The following is a 16860-nucleotide window of genomic DNA, read 5'->3' on the forward strand; positions in this document are numbered from 1 at the left end:
AACACAATCCGCACTCGGAGTGCGGATAAGAATCCAAAATTATTCGCACTCGGAGTGCGGATAAGAATCCACCACTATCCGCACTCGGAGTGCGAATAGGGACAGCCCTCCCGGTCATCCTTGCTCTTTCCAATCCTCGGGGACCATGTAAAAAACGCCGGAGTGCCCGTTCCTGGCAACATAGTACTGGAAACGAAATCGAAACCAAGTAACCCCTGCTGTAATTTTTTTGTTTATTTTACTTTCAAGCGCATGAATACATCGTTTATTTAAATTAAATTATTATGAGGTTTGAGCAGACCAAACAAAATGCGGTCAAGGCCACTCAAGTCGGACAGTTTTTCGCGTTGGTTTGTTTCCAGCAATCCAAACAACCCCAACAGAAAATAAAATCCAAATCCAGTATCGAAGTCCATCCGCTCGTGCACATGTGTGGATTGTCTCGTAGGTTCTTCACGGAATTTGTTGCCATTTAGCTGATTGAGCTTCTCTTTATAGGCGCTATCCGTCTTCACGAGACAAGACGGCCTATTCGTTCTGGACACCGGTGCATTCGTAACTAGTCTTAACAGCAACAACGGGCAAACATGGGCAAAAAGAAGTGAGTCACCGGAGCTGCCCACCCGTCGGCGCTCATTAAAATTATATACGGGCGTCTCTATTTACTCAAGAACCCGTGCCGTTTGCAGGGGAGGCCGAGTCAAAGGCAAGAAAAACGACGCGGGAACAGTCCTCGGCTCTGACGACGAGGCCCTATACTCCGATCTGGAGCAGCCGGACGAGAAATCGAACGACTTCGTCCAAGATGCCGTCGACATCTTCCATTCCAATCGAGATCGGGTCTCCGCTCTTTTGTCCTATATTCCTATATCTCGTGCATCGTCATTTTGTCGCTTTTTTACTTTTACAGAAAAAAAAGTGCGTTAAAACGCAAACATGTCTCTTTATTTTTAATACAGGTGCTTCTGGAAGACTCTGATGACGTCGCCAGCTCCGATCAGGTAGACGCTTATGTAGAACTTTCTGTTCTCAGCAGTTCCAAGGCCGAGATACGAGCCTTTGAAAAGATACATGTTTAAAGTGCATTGGTCGTCGTCTCAATTTTGGTCGTGTACTTTTAGGAAGAGGTCCTTTCCCTGAACGGCGACGATAGTGACAGCGACATTGATGTCGAGGAGTCTGACGACGAGCTCGATCCGCTCAGCGATGTGCATTCGCGAAAGCTTCAAAAAGATGAAATGGCAAGCGACATTGAAGACGAGGAGGACGGTGGGTGAACTATTATAAGTGATATTTAATAGTTGCCTGATAGTCATCCTTAAATGCGCGTGATCAACTCGTGCTTATTTGTTCATATCTGTTACCTTAATGACTGTTGAAGTGGGGTGCTGCTCCTTTTCTGGTCTTTAAGGTCTTCCCGACGTAAAGGCTTGGGGCAAGAGGAAATCCACATATTACAGCACTGACTTTGTGGATGAAGATTATGAAGGTAAGCCTAAGTATGTTGCCATGCGAGAGCACTCAACTTGGGTCAGTGCAGCAAGTATGCCACGCATGGGAAGAATTACCCTGCATGCTACCAAGGTGTTATAATTCAGCTTAGCAAGCTTCAAACTTGTTTTCAGTGTATGTTCACTGGTTCCCAATAGAAATAAATGCAAGGCATTTGAATTGTAGCACTGGGACAGGCGTTACCAGAAAGATTAATAATGTATTAGAGGCGTTAGTCGGTTGTTTTGTTTCACAAAAAGGTCTATTATATCCGTGCAAGACATTGATAGCTCTAAGTTACATTACATGAGTCGTTGTTGCTTTCTAAATGGACATGGGGCTCCCTTGGCACTGCACTGGGTGGAGGGTACCGTATTTTATGGCATGCCCTTTTATGACATGCCAATATTGCAAATGTCTAGCAGTTTGTATATCAAGCAGGTGTCTTTGACTGCAACAGACAGGTACCTCTTGCAAAAGTCTTCAAGTCTTCATAAATGAATGTTTCCAGGCATTGCGGGTGACGCCGCAGAATTGGCTGAACTTGAAGAGCAAGAAGCTCGTGCCCTCCAGAAGCGTCTAGTGGAGCAACTGGACGACGAAGACTTTGGCCTCGATCTCTTCCAGGTATGAGTATTTTTTAAAATTAGTTCCTAATTTGCTTTTTTTTTTAAGCTTGCGACTTTCAAAGTTAATTTTAGAAAGATGCAAAGTCATGCAAGATCAAACATAGAAAAATTTATTCTTTCACACATGTCTAGAATATCAGACATAGAAAAAAATTGCGCCTGCTCTGTTCGAAACTTCAAAAATAAAACCTCTGCTGCTGCTCACAATTTTTTATATGTCTGATACTCTCTTGGTGAAGAATTGGTTATTAGCATAATGGCTAGGGTAGATGGAGTCTGTAGCTACTGCATGCAGGGCATAATTATGTTATCAAGGTATATATGTCAAATTTGTTGCAAGTTTAACGGCACGTCGATAGTTTAGCCCCATATTCCAGTACAAGAAACTTTGTCTGAATTGCGAACTAAAAACATACTTTTTGTGTTCACAATCCGCCCATTGAAAGGTATACGCCTGATCTTGCCACCCCGCCATCTCTTTCCACACAATAAAGTCCGTCGGCTACGATCTGCGTCACCATGGCAACGGAGCCATTATGGAGGAAAGCGCAAACGGAAAATCTGAAGCCAGCAACGAGAGATGCCATCTTCCGATAGTCCTTTGCTAATGTGAACGTGGCAACGCTAGCCAAAGCCTGAAATTATCGTAAGGGTCTCCCAAGCAAAGGAAAGGGTTACCGCGGGGCGACGCAGTCTGTTCGCAAGCCTAGCTTGGAGCCTAAGCTCACGTTGGTAGCAAATGGCATTCGGAAGATGGCACGGCTGTAGCTAGCTTTAGACACTGCATTTTTGTGTGTGCGTCCATTGACATTTGGTGACCATAGCAGACGGACTTTATTGTGCGGAAGGAGACGGTGGTGTGGGGAGATCAGGTGCATGATTGCGCTATTTTGTCGTGCTTTTCAGTGGACGGGACGTGAACAAAAAGAGTTCAAATAAGGACTTGACGCAGATAGCTGATTTTCTTCAGCGCCTAATTTTTTGACGGGAATTACACAAAAGGCGTGCCTTTTTTGGCCATACGACGACTAGGTTTTTTCTCCTGGAACATGAGGCTAAAGTATCAAATGCGTTTATTCATATGTTTCGGGGGGATAAAAAAAATTATCTGCACAAACGTTTCAGTACCTATCTTACACAAACTTTTTGAAACCCAAGTCTCTTAGATTATTGCATAGGCAGACCCTTGACTGATTCGAAAATGATTTGTCACATCATCCACTTTCACTCGTGTATCCGACAAAGGCCATTCAGGTGCACGCTCAATGTTGCCATCAGTCGTGGGCACAGACGGGCGTCTGGCTTTTCTTCAGGACTGGCACTTGTGCATCTTTCCTCAAACTTCTGCACACTTTTTCATGACAAAGCACTTTTTTCATACTGTGCACAAAATATCGGCACCAGACGCTCTCTCGGACCACAAATAATTAATCACAGTACGCTCCTCTTCTGTGCAAATCACAAGTGGGGCAGCCATTGTTTCTTGCACCGCATTTGCAATTGTACTGGTGTAACACATTCAAACCTGCACAGCAGTGACTGGAAAGGCAGCAACCTTGTATGAAAAGCACTGTTAGACAGTGCAGCCAACAGATGTTAAGAAAACCAAAGTGCGTAAAATTTTTTAATCACCCTCGTACTTGATCAATCTGATACGACATGGTGTATGACATAGTAACTCGAGCTTTCCATAAAAGGACCTTTGCAAAGCACTAAAGATATATCTGGATATGTTAATGTATCTATCACCTTGTATCAAAAACAGCTGTGTATTTCTTGTTTTTGCTTGCAGCTTCCCAAGGAAGAGACAGCTGAGGTGTCCCAGAAAATTGCGAAGGATTTGTCCAAGCTTTCTAAACGAGAGAAGCTAAAGGTGAGTCTGCACTATTTCAGAAAGTAAGTGTATCTCTGCTAGCAAAAAATTATGATTTTATTTCTTCTGCTTGTTTCTGTCATTCCTAGATCCTTTCCAAAGAAGCTTCAGAGTTATTGGAGCTCATTGAGGACTTCAAATCAAAGGTTTGGAACTGGACAGGTAAATACTAGTTTTTGAGAATTCAACTGACATGAAATGTTTTCTTTGACAGATGATTGAGTTGCGTGACACCATCATTCCCCTTGCACAATTGGCTGAGAGTGACAAGATCACGTCTGTACCAGCCATCGAGTACATCCATCTCAAGAGACAACTTATCTTACAGTAAGTTTGCCATCTCTTCATCCCATCCGTGTTGTCACTAATTTGGGCGGCACAATTGTATGCGTTATATGTGGGAGTTCTTGCATGTGTTTTTTTGTTTGTTTCTGGGCTTGCTGTATCTCATCTGCTTTGTGTCTTGCATGTTAGTTCCCAAGCCACACAAGTGCTCTGATATTAGTTCAAAAGAAAGGTAACAACAAGGGCACGAGCATGTTGATTACTTTTAGGGATCACCAACACCAAGGAGACGAGACAGGGCATATATTACTTCTTGTTGCTTATGTTTTTTTTTAATTCTTTCCTAATCCACTAAAACTAACATTCTTGCTCTTTACAGCTTGCAGACATATATTTTATAGGTTTGATTGAATTTTGCCTCACTTAGTTGACTATAAGGGTGCTAGTCATGTGTAGGTATAAATTCTGAGCAGTCGCGCTGCTCGGCAGCCCCTTTTCAAGAAATAGCATGACATTACAGAAAAGTACCCACATTGAGATGGAGCAGTTAGTGGGATTGGTACTTTTGTGAATGTAAGATTTTAGACAAGAAATCAGTGCTCAAGTGATCCTAGCAGGATTGTGGTTGACAAGCAGTTCTCATTTTGTTCTCTGCTTTGGTGTGACGGAGTGTTGGAGATGTTTTCGGGAGCACTTAAAAAGTACTGACACAGAAGTGATTTTCCAAGTTGTCAGTACTGCAAACTTGTAATTCACAAATTTCTTCTCCCGCAAATCAACTAAACACGTAGCTACTGGTGAATTGTACTAGCTGCAGCGTGCACGTAGCAGAAAGGAACAGAAATGTGTGCAACATTTAATTCTCCCTTTGCCGCTTAGTATTTTTGCGTGCTTTCTTTTGTGTAAAAAAATGAGTCCAAAATAAAAAATAAAAAATTAGGCAATATAAAAAAAAAAATGCTTTTGGAAAGTTTATGGAATTGTCCTCAATGTCCTTTTAAATTCTGTGTTGAGCCACTTGTGCACCTCCTCCTTTTCAATGACTACGAGAAACTGACATTGTGCTTTAGTGCATGGCTCTCGTTTAGTTTCCCGAGAGAGAGTTCTCGCTCATGGGGTGCCTTCTTTTTCAGGTACTGCACCAATATTACATTCTACATGATCCTGAAAGCAAAGCGTGTGTCTGTAGCAAACCACCCAGTTATCAGAAGACTGGTTTCTTTTAGAAATGTAAGTTTACTTGTTACATATCACCCCAGAGCTGCTTTTGCTTGGCATAATGGTTTGATACTATAATATAACCTCTCATAATAGCTGTGTAACTGGCAAGGGCATTGGCAAGACTTTTCGCTAGGAAGACTTCACTTAGCATCCACATGTGTCTTATTTATACTGTAATATCCCGAGAGGTAGCCACCTAAAATTTAAAAAAAAACTCAGTAAAAAAAAAAATTGTTTTAGGTTTTTTACTTCCACCATGGTACAGCGAAGCTGTAAAATGGTGGGAATGAAGTAATGGCCGGCCGCAAGTCAACAAGCCAGAGTGGAAAGGCTTGAAAGGTTGCCACCATCTATGAGCGACGGCGCTAAACAGACCATCGGCAAGCGGGTTGTCAGGTTGCCGCCTTCGCTTATAGATGTCGGTTGCTGTCATGTGTCTCTGCCAAACTTGTTGTCGCGGCGAGGGGCAATGAAGCAAAAATATGTGTACTTTGCAGTCAGCAATGTTCGATTATATTCCGCCATAGCTAACTAGATGCATCTACACCAAGGTCATCATTTATCCTAACAATATGATTACTAGGAATAGACTATCTTTTGGTGTTTAAAATAAAATAGCAAACCAAGCCAAAAATAGGGTTGGGTTTCAGAGGTGGGGCATCGGGATTTCACGGTAATTCTTTGGTTGCTTTTGTGTTCTTTCCTTCGCCATAGGTTTATGTCAACAACTTAAGCATAAAATTATACATACTTTTTTTTCTTGCAAATTTTGGGAGAAAAGGTTATCTGCAATAGATATAGACACACTCAGCAGAACAAGTCACCACCTGTTATATGTATGTAATAACTCGGGCCTGAAGGAACGTGAATTTCACAAGTGGTGCAAGATATGACGACGATGGGAGAGTTTCAGGCTAATGATCAGCTTCTCTGAAGGAAGAAGGAAAAGCCTTCAAAAAGATTACGGAGTGGCTTATATAAAGTTCTTACACAGTATCTAATTGTCTCGTGTGCATAGATGACCATATTTCGTGGATGTTTTTTTTTAAACATGCACATTTAGACATTTGTTAGAAATTGTATACTTTGGGCAATCTTTTATTTATGCTTATTTGTTTATGAACATTTCCATTTACGTAATGAACCAAAATATTTCTGATGCAAAAGATGATGATATCTTAACATTGGCATCATTACCATTGTGATAGGCATTGATTGTTGGAAAATTAGTCAGGTTATGTGCAGCAACATATTTTATTATTGTAGGCTCTGTTTTTAGCTTCTGTCTCTTGAATGTTTTATAAATTACACTATTTTTAGCATTTCCATGAAAACTGGGGCAGATGGGATTGCTTTGATTAAGGTATAGTGAGTGCTATGCAGCATATCTGGAACCCTTGCAATGCCTGTTCTGTATGCTTAACAAACTGCGGTCACTTTAGGTACTGAAAGGAAAGTTTTGTTTATATATATTGTGGGCTGTTCCTTTTCGTTTTCTTTCTTAAGTGCTTCATCAGACCTTTCTCATGTCGAAATGCACAAAGTACTTTTAAAGTCTGGTTGAGTTGAGTGTAATAACGAGCGTGTTGGCAGAAATTGTAGATACAGGAAGAGCAATACATAGTAAAGTATGTTTCAAGTTGCGTGTTGTGTGGTTGGTCTTGTTTGTTGTCTTCCATTCTCATCAAATGTGGGAGGTGAGACTGTGAACCTACAAAGCTTGTCTCTAAATTTTTCTTGTAGCTTTTGAAGCAGCTGGAGCCGGTTGACAAGAAACTGGCAGACGAGATGAACATGTTGCTGGAGAAGCTGTCCAGGGGCGAAGACATTGTGCCTCTGACAACAACTCCTCAGAAGGCTGGAACTAAGCCAAAGCTAAGGTAGGCATGAGAATAAAAAGAAAAGGAAAAAATGCATGCTTTCTTTTTTTTTTTGGCATTTTGGCTGAGATGTTCCTTTTTCTGATGAATACAGAGTGACCCAAAATATTCAAGAACAGACTGCAGTTATCTCGAAAGACAATGCTGAAGAGGTCCAAACCAAGGCTAAAGAGGTGAGAGCATTGCAGTAGCCTTACTGCCACTGAAATTTATAATTGATAATGCAAGGCCACACAATAACTGATGTCATTGACTCATGTCTTCCTTTTACTGGATGAACCAAGTTATACGCTGTTTATAATTTGTTTTATTACGTGACAGTGCATCTCTGATGGCATGTGGTTCTAGATTGTGGATGCTTTGCTTTTTGTTACGTGTAGAAAAAACTGAAGACGAAGAGGAAGCTCACAAAGGACGAAGAAACCATTTTGGATTTGTATGCAGCATCCAGGAAGAAGGTTCGCTTTGAAAACAGTTCCGACAGGTAACTTTCTGCATAGTTCTCAAAAATTTTGATTAGTGCCAGTACATTGTGCATTCAAAATTATCAGATAGGGAGTTATCTGTGATAGTTTGATTATTGTATCTACCTGTATCATTTATGCTTTGAATGCTGGAAAGTATTCCCCAAGGAAAGATGTTAAAGAAAAAATTGACAGAAACCTTTATTTTCAGTTCTATAATGCATGAAATGCAGTATTTGAGGAGCAATCGTTTAAATTTGCTTAAAAGGCATTACATACATGGTCATTTTGGGGATTGAGGAACCTTTATTTTTATAAATTTCCTTGCCAATTTCAACGGAGAAACTGACTTGGTACAGAGGTTATGTGACATCAATTTTTCCACTACATTTAGCGGGCAATAATAAGTCAGGTTATGTGAAATCAATGTTAGCGCTAAACTTAGCGGAGAAACTGAATCTATAGGTCTCGTGATGGCAGGTCACATGACATCAATTTGTGTGCCAAATTTAAGGGGGGACATAGGCCTAAGTTTCAAAATGTTTTTAAAAAATTCATTTTTCAATTTTGAGGATTTTGGTTTTAGAAATTAATTATACACCCTTACACTAAATTTCATAACCATGTGCCAAATAGTTACATTGATATAAAATATTTTCAGCACATTGTGAGGCACTAACAAAGTAAAGGAGTTCAATGTTTGAATACATTTTTCTCAGTTCCGCTTTTTGCTGCAAATTTCATATGAAGAAATGTTTTGTTCAAAGGTAAAATTATTCTGATACCACAATCAAGATGTTTCTAAACTGACATTTACTGGGGAATCGGGCTATCTACTTTATTTTGTTTTAAGTTAAAGTCCTCATTGAGAAAAGGCAATTTTTTCAAAAATTGACATAGGACAGTTATGCATCTCATATTTCGAGGTAATCACTCTTCCTGAAATATTTACAATTGAGTTATAAGAACTAGATAGCCCAAAGGCCCACATCCCCCACTTTATATACAAGCAGTTAAAATGATGCTTAATAGCTTCATTTGCATATCATAGATTTCTTAACGAGGAGTGACACATCTTATGCAGGTATGCAGAGTTGTCCTAAAGACTTGAAAGTTTGCGTGGTACACCTTCATCTGAAGTTAAATCTCCCCTGAAAATTTCATTCTGATGACTTAAGTAGTTCAGCAGTTCAACCTCTAGCCAGTGTTCCCCCAAGGGGATACTGGCTAAGACAAAGGTTCAAAAGTTGACCCCCTAGGGGGGTCAACTTTTGAACCTTTGTCTTAAAATTAATGAAATTTACAGGGTAGGCTGGTGGTCATGCTATAGGGTGTATAACAAAATTTCAGGTCTGTCGGTTAAATGAAAAGGAAATTAGAGCAGCTTCTATCAGCAACACGCCTACATTGTTTAGTTAATATTTCGTCACAAAATTATCACCATATTCAAGATTTTTATTTGCTAGATATGTAGCAGAATGTCTAGAGGGTGCGGCTATGGAAAGTCTTTTCTAAAAAGTCATTTATTTTTATAAATTTTTTCTTCTGCAAAAGTGGTCAACTTTTTGGGCTTCTGTGTCTTCAACAAAATGTCATTATTTTTTTATAAAAGACATCCGTAAAGTGACAAAAAGGTTTCATAGCTGCATTCCTCATTAAATTTCAGTCAAGAAAATGGAAGAATGAGCCGTGCCTGTTTTGCCATTATCAAACGATAGATTGACTAAAATGGAATTTATACCAAAAAGTTGAACGGAGAAAAATGTGTTCAAAGTGCTCCAAACCCTACCTTTTCGTTAGCTCTGGTAGGCAGAAAATAGTTTATAAAAAATTAACTATGCAGTGTAAATCAATTAAACTTTTTGGGAATACTCTCTAGATGTTGGTGGATGTAATTATATCATTTTTCAAAATCTTTTTTTGCAAAAACATTTTTTTCTGGGCAGTGTCTCCCCTTAACAGAGAAACTGAATTGGTGTATACACGTTTGCAAGTCCGGTCTCAGTGCGCCGCCATCTTGCTCAGTGGGGTGCGCTTGTGCGCGGCCATAATCCGATTATGACGCCTAAGCAATGCTTTGTAACCGGATTATGACGCGTTTAAGCGCACCCTAGCCGAGCAAGATGGCAGCCCCCTGAAGCTGGACTTGCAAACGTGTATAGGTCAAGTAACGACAATTTCCCGGCTAAATTTAGCAGGAAATGCGCAGACGGACCGAAACAAATTTTGAGGTTGGGGGTTTCGTTAGAAAGCATTTCATGCTTCAATAATACCCTTACCTTGGACCTAGGAGAACGCAAAACAAGCGTAGTGATTGTTCATGCCCACACATTTCTATTGAAAATGGTGGCAGGACAGCATGTAGAATAGTATTTAAGGGGGGACACTACCCGGAGAAAAAAAGATTCTTCAACAAACATTGATTTTGAAAAATTACATATTTACATCCATTTACATCCAGAGAGTATTCCCAGAAATTTTCACTAGTTTACACTGCATAGTTCATTTTTTATAAATTATTTTCTGTCCACCAAAGCTAAAGAAAAGGTAGGGTCTGGAGCACTTTGAACACATTTTTCTCTGTTCCACTTTTTTGTATAAATTCCATTCTAGTCAATCAATCGTTTGAGAATGGAAATACAGGCAAGGCTCGTTCTTCACTTTTCCTGACCAAAATTTAATAAGGAATGCGCCTATGGAGTTTGTTTGTCACTTTACGGATGTCTTTTATAAAAAATGTTGACATTTTGTCGGAGACACAGAAGACCAAAAAGTTGACCAATTTCGCAGAAGAGAAAATTGATAGAAATCAATCACTTTTTACAAAAACCTTTCCATAGGCGCACCTCCTAGGCATTCTGCTACATATCTAGCGAATAAAAATCTTTAATATTGTGATAGTTTTCTGACGATAGATTAACTAAACAGTGTAGGGGTGTTGCTGATAGAAGCTGCCCTAATTTCCTTCTTACTAAACCGACAGACCTAAAATTTTGTTATGCACCCTCTAGCATGACCACCAGCCTACCCTGTAAATTTAATTAATTTTAAGCCAAGGGTTCAAAAGTTGACCCTCCCAGGGGGTGTCTCCCCTTAAGGCCCTGAGTCACGCCGAAGCATGCTCACTCACTTGTAGAAAGATTACCATGACGTATGCCCTGTTGCAGTGGCGAAGATGCCGAGAACAGCGAAAGGGAGGAAGGCCTGGGCAACGAGGAAGACGACAACGACGTGGATGAGAATCAGGAGGGAGTGGAGGAGGCTGCAGAGGTTGATGAGAGACGTGGCATCACCTACCAGGTGAGTTGCGGAGACCAGCACTGCACTACTCTGTGCTCTACAGTCAAATCTGTGAACCTGGACATCAGTGCGCCATGCTGGGACAGTCTTCCAACTCTTGATCATGTTCAAATGCGGCATTGGATTATAAACATACCTAGGTGCTTAAAAAAAAAAAAAAAAAAAAAAAAAAAAAAAAAAGGTTCCTGAAAAAAAAAAAAAGAGTTAGAAGTGAATTCTAGAGTATTTTTATCTCATAAATCTGAATGTCACGTTTGTCTTCCCCGAAGGTGTAACTAAACGGCGGGAAAACGTGAAAAGCTTTAGACTGGTCATTGTGTCATACTCGTATCTTCCGGTCGCCAAGTGCGTGTCGCTCTTGTGGGCAGCGCGTGCAATGGACCTCTTGGCGAATATGTGCTGCCACCTAGACACGCGACTGCGTTCGAGGCTAAGTGGCGAGAAAACAACGCGCGCGCAAGGCCTCTCCCACCCGTTCCACACCCAAGACGTCAGCTACATCCTGTTCACCCATTGAGGCGCTGTGACCTAGATACGGCTCCCCCCAACTCGCCTTTGTCCCCATCGTGCGTAATCTTCCGCCCCGAAGTCGACACAACAAAACCAAATACTTTACGTATTTGACGAAACCATCTTCCCTCTTTGCTCTGCCAGAAGGAAGAGAGTGAGGGTACTGGAACCATTTACTCTCGAACCGATGTTTCTACAAAAGGTCCATTGTAACTTGCCAGGTACATTGCCCCGCACTGACACCACTCGCAATGTCTTTTTCTGACCTTTCCAAAAAGGGCAAGAGTGTGCGTGCTAGCCTTGTTAGGCACTGAAGATGCGTGAGAGCGGAGATTCTGATAAGTCTGGATACAATGTCACACTCCAGGGGGGAGGGGCTTCGGCAGTACTTTGAAAATTATTTCCTGCAGCCTCCGTGCACCAAATAAAAAAAATCTCGATATTCGTGATCTTGGAGGCCAAATGAAGATGATTTAAGTGTTTTTCCTCAAATACAGAACCGCTTCAGTTTCCCTTTAAGAAGGACTTGGCATCACCGACCAAGTTAGATAGACCAGCACTGCACTTCTCAAACTGTGTGCACAAAAGTCAAATCCGCGAGTCTTTGAATGCTGCACATTAGTGCACCATGCTGGGACAGCCTTCCGAGTCTTAAACATGTTTTAAATGCACTATTAGAGTTTAAACACATAGGTGCTGAAGAGCTGAGAATCGATATGCTATATATTCTTTAGCAGGGCTGAAATTCTTTCCTTTTCCCTCTTTGTATTATGCCATCTGGAAAGGGGTAAAGCCTTTTTTTGCAGAAATTATGGGGGTGCAAGCTAATCGGCAATCGGCATGTATCCTATGTTTAGAGGGACTCGGTGGAAAGTCCTTAGATATTGCTTGCTTGCCTATGGCTATCAGCTAAAAGGCAGGAATCCTTAGTTTACCCCTTTCCAACTGCTGGCAAGCCATTAGCTGCCTCTGTGTCTAGGACATTTTACTGATGTACTTTGAAGTGTGCATCAGTCACATCTCTGCATTTCCTGACTATGAACTAGCGTAGGCATTCTCAATCCTTGTGATCCCAGGTAACACTAATGTGCCTTCAATGACAGCCGAGGAATGCCACTTGGTCTTGGCAGTGACGCAATGAAGCACTGCAGAAGCCTACAAACATTGTAAACAGTAATGCAAATATTATAGTGTAAGGCACAGTTGTGAATAAAGGATGGCTTAGATTTGCTAAACTAATACTTAAACCAGGAAAGCCCTTTAAATTTGGAAGCTCGAAAAACCCTGGGTACATGCCGGCAGAAAGATGCTTATGACGTCTTCTGGACTGGAGGTCAACTCACATTTGAAGTGTACATGTTCTTTGAGCTATGTCTGCAAACAGTGTCATGGATGCCAGCAATATGAGAGTAGTATATCTCTAGCCAATAGTACAGCCCATAAACCCTGCATGCGCCAACTCCAGATTGCCAAGAACAAGGGCCTGACCCCCAAGCGCAAGAAGGAGTACCGCAACCCCCGTGTGAGGCACAAGATGAAGTACAGGAAGGCCAAGATCAGCAGGAGGGGCCAGGTAAGACGCCAGCAATGCCGATGGCACCCTGCCCGTGGTGCCCGTTTACGTTTTCTAACAAATAGATTTTCGTGGAGCATAGCGCTCGTCTTCACTTTCATTTTTGGTTTGAAACCGTCGACCACCGACAGTTTGCTGTCATTGAGTTTTGAATAGCGTTGCATTGTGTGCCACCATCCATTCCACTATCCACTGTGATTATCATAAGAGTCGGTTGTGGTTGTGTATATACCGGTTTTATCTCTAGCTGGAGGGCAAGCGAGTATACACACTTTTATGTTGAGGATAGCCAGCACAGCTAGTTCGGCAACAACAGTTTCAGAAAGTTATTCACTTCTCGTCTCCATACTGATTGCTACGCAACTGTCATGCATGAATAACTGCACCATACATATAAATGGAGTTGACCCAAATCAGAGGAAACAAGAGATTTAGCAGTGCTTTTGATTTGTAACAAATACTTAGGAATATCCAAATTTCAGTATTTGGACCGAGGTGAATAGTAGCGTGCAAATGGTAGCATACTATTCAAACAAATATACATGCTTGCCTAATGTTTACCCAACAAATGCGATTTTCTTGACCCCCTGAAGCTAAAGATAACTGAATACTGCATACGTTCAGTGCCAGTTTTCTGTCACCTATCCATAGTCTCAGTCCATTTATTGGTAAACGTCCAAAACTGAAACCACAGCAGCTATCTTGCCAACAGTGGAAGTGCAAGCAAAAATGAATGAGAGGTATCCAGATTTCTTAGCTTGTGTGTCTTGTAATTGGGCTTGACATAATGAACACCAACATTTGTTTCTGCATTGACTAACATTTACCAACTCATCAAGCATTGTACAAAATTCTAAGGCATCATGTTGCTGGACTACCCAAGAGCAACAGACCAATCTCGCTGAGCATTCTATGCACGCGTGACGACGCCATAACTGCAGTCCACAGAAGGCAGACTCCAGTGCACGAGACAGCTTGTGCCATCTCATGTAGACCTGCACCGGGGTAGTCGTGTGTGCAGAGACTACAGTTCCTACAATGCGTGTCATACCAGCAGCTTATTGAAACCCTTTTTAAGGGCCCATAATGTGGTGCAAATACTTGCAGTGTTTTGAATCCCTTCCGTTATGGCGACAAGCATTGTGGAACTCTTTGTGCTAACTTACTGCTTCTTCAACGAAGGAATTACAATTAATTAAAAATGTATATTGTCTTCCTGCCTTCCTCCTTTGAACTGATACGTCTTCTAAGCAATAGTTCCATCAAATATATCTTGAAAGATTACTCGGAAACTATTGCATGTAGCAAGCGTCGGAAGATGACGAGCCTTTTCTTCTGGTTCTAGGTCCGAGAGGCAAGGACCGAGCTGCAGAAATACGGAGGAGAGGTGTCTGGTATCCGTGCCGGTGTCACTCGCAGCATCAAGATGAAATAGACTAGCACCCCCGACGACTACGTTAAGTTGCGTGCAAGAGACCGTATTAATGCTAAAAAGAAATATATATCTAGGTTATTTTGGTTTTTCTTGATGGGCACGCTGTGATAGAGCAGCCTTGTGCTTGTTTATGCAGGGTTACAGGTTGGACCCAGACATAATGTGATCCTCAACAAAGAACTTCTGCAGAACTAGCACAACAGTTTTGCTGATAAAATGAGAAGAAGAAAAAAAAAAGATTGTTGACCATCTAGTTTTGTTTTGCAGAAAGTAAGGTTCTGGTGAGACACTTGCAAGGTGCAGTCAGTAAGAAAATTGATTTCTCCTTTATTATTTTTTTTTCTCTCAATACTGGGCTTATTATATTTGGGATTTTATTGTTACACAAAAATTGCTGCCGGCTTGTTTGTTTTCTCAGCGAGAGATTGGAAAGATGTCTGTTGATGGATGTTGTAATTCTTACAATTCACATGAGCACCCTTTTTTGTTTTTGTAAAATAAAAAATGCTTGCCTTTTATTGTTTCCGTGCACCATTCCTGGATTCTTCTTCCAGAGTAATTCGGCGATAGCTTCCTAATGCTGTACTGGTACACTCTTCATCACATTAAAGAGTGATTTGGTTTTGTTTACAAACTGGACGATCAGAACACAGCAACTGATTACAATGAACCATACAGTTGAACGTCGATTTAATGAAGTCACCGAGACCCACTAATTATTTCGTTAAGTCGGGAACTTCGTAAAACGTAGGAAGGGAGACCTCGCGCATAGGCTTCGCGTGGAATCCGATTTTGCACATTAAATCAGGAAATTCGTACAATCTGGTTTCGTTAATTCGAGGTTCAACTGTATTTGAATGTGGAAATGGCCACATGAATAGTACTTCAATGAGTATGCATTATATATTGGTGACACAAGGTCACTTAGTGGCATAATGTTTCCTCCTTTCTCTGGAACCTGCCAAATAGTGTTTCCTGGCTCAAATTTGTAGCTTCAGCCAGCGCTTTGTCACCATTTGGGATTACACTGTATTTGCATTTCTACTGCGATTTCATTCTGGGAGCATGGGTACTACAGATTGGCAACACTGACACTGTGACAGAGTTTGACATATTGTTCAACTGTTAATGAGAGCATTGTCAGTTATGTCAGCCTTCACAATTTCTGTATAGACCAACACACGGCCCTGATGTCGCGCAGCTGCAGAGGCGCTGTCGACGGCACTGCGCATGCGCAGACGCTTCACATCACGCGAATTTGGTTTCTGCGCACGCGCAGTGCCCACACCTAGTGTGGGCAAACACCCAGCTTGTTTGGAAACAGCCTGTCGGTCTATAAGGATAATGGAGCAAAAATTTAATTAGCTTTGCCATATAGTATGGGAACTAGTACAAAGAAATGATGTACCATTTTAATAAAATTGCTCGTTACAGGTGGGTAAAAGCAGGCTTGTTTCTTTCTAGGCCAAGTTTGACTTCGGCAATGCTGCAAATCCAGTGCTTGCTTGGACATTACTCGTACAATTGCGACCAGGCAACAAGCTTTACCATGTATGTTGAGCACATGCAGATTCCACCATTATAGCTTTGATGTTAGCAGTTTAGGAAGAGTGGGAAAACAGTCAAGCAATCGTGACAATTGGTGCCGACGGCTGACCACTTATCACCCAAGTGCACACCATTAACGATTCCCCAACTTGATATTCTGCAAATTGTATGTTAAGCGCCCGATTTGACTGGACAAGTATCCATGTCTAGAATAATCCAGTTTTCAGTGAAAGTGGGGTGGACATTCTCCCACTATTTTATGGTACACATAGTTCATGCACTACAGTAGTTTAAACTTTTACAGCAAAGCTGTTATGGGCTAGGGTCTGGGGAAAAATTGCAGTGGCTTGGCTCGGCTATGCCAGGATATACGTAGCGTGAGCTTAGTTTTAGCTGGTTACTCTTAGCTTTCCTGGTTGCCTAGGGTTAGCTTATCATGCTTACTGCTTCTTTAATGACACACACAGTATACGCATTATGTGACACATGTATTTTTTTTGCTCAACGTCTGGTTGCTTCTCTATTGCCACAAAGACGGCTCGGTGGTCACTTTAGTAACACGCTGCCGTCTCTATGGCCCCAACGCTATAGAGGGCGTTGGGGTATACGCAATATACCCCCACTGATACCTCTGCGCATGCACACAAAATG

General features: G+C 41.4%; 1 protein-coding gene and 1 long non-coding RNA gene across 4 annotated transcripts in view; one reads left to right on the plus strand and one right to left on the minus strand.

Annotated features, from left to right (window-relative positions):
* The window catches only part of LOC120848601, a 396114-nt gene that overhangs the window by 9743 nt on the left and 369511 nt on the right, over window positions 1–16860 (minus strand). The window lies entirely within an intron of this gene.
* LOC8035864 (something about silencing protein 10) lies at window positions 387–15179 on the plus strand. Of its 3 annotated transcripts, none has more exons than XM_029994917.2 (17): window positions 387–444; window positions 499–601; window positions 690–840; window positions 960–1001; window positions 1122–1269; window positions 1412–1489; window positions 2003–2118; window positions 3913–3993; window positions 4083–4139; window positions 4208–4320; window positions 5412–5508; window positions 7243–7379; window positions 7474–7552; window positions 7760–7863; window positions 11011–11143; window positions 13119–13226; window positions 14572–15179. In XM_029994917.2, exons 2-17 carry the CDS (start codon window positions 588–590, stop codon window positions 14659–14661), a joined length of 1548 nt encoding a protein of 515 aa, XP_029850777.2. In that variant the 5' UTR covers window positions 387–444; window positions 499–587; the 3' UTR covers window positions 14662–15179. The 3 variants fall into 3 exon arrangements, with proteins under 3 accessions (XP_029850777.2, XP_040360525.1, XP_029850772.2); XM_040504591.1 differs by having other exon boundaries at window positions 396–439; XM_029994912.3 differs by having other exon boundaries at window positions 398–601.

This window comes from Ixodes scapularis, unplaced genomic scaffold (genome assembly GCF_016920785.2).
Source record: "Ixodes scapularis isolate PalLabHiFi unplaced genomic scaffold, ASM1692078v2 PGA_scaffold1__304_contigs__length_218370807, whole genome shotgun sequence".
Lineage (NCBI taxonomy): Eukaryota > Metazoa > Arthropoda > Arachnida > Ixodida > Ixodidae > Ixodes > Ixodes scapularis.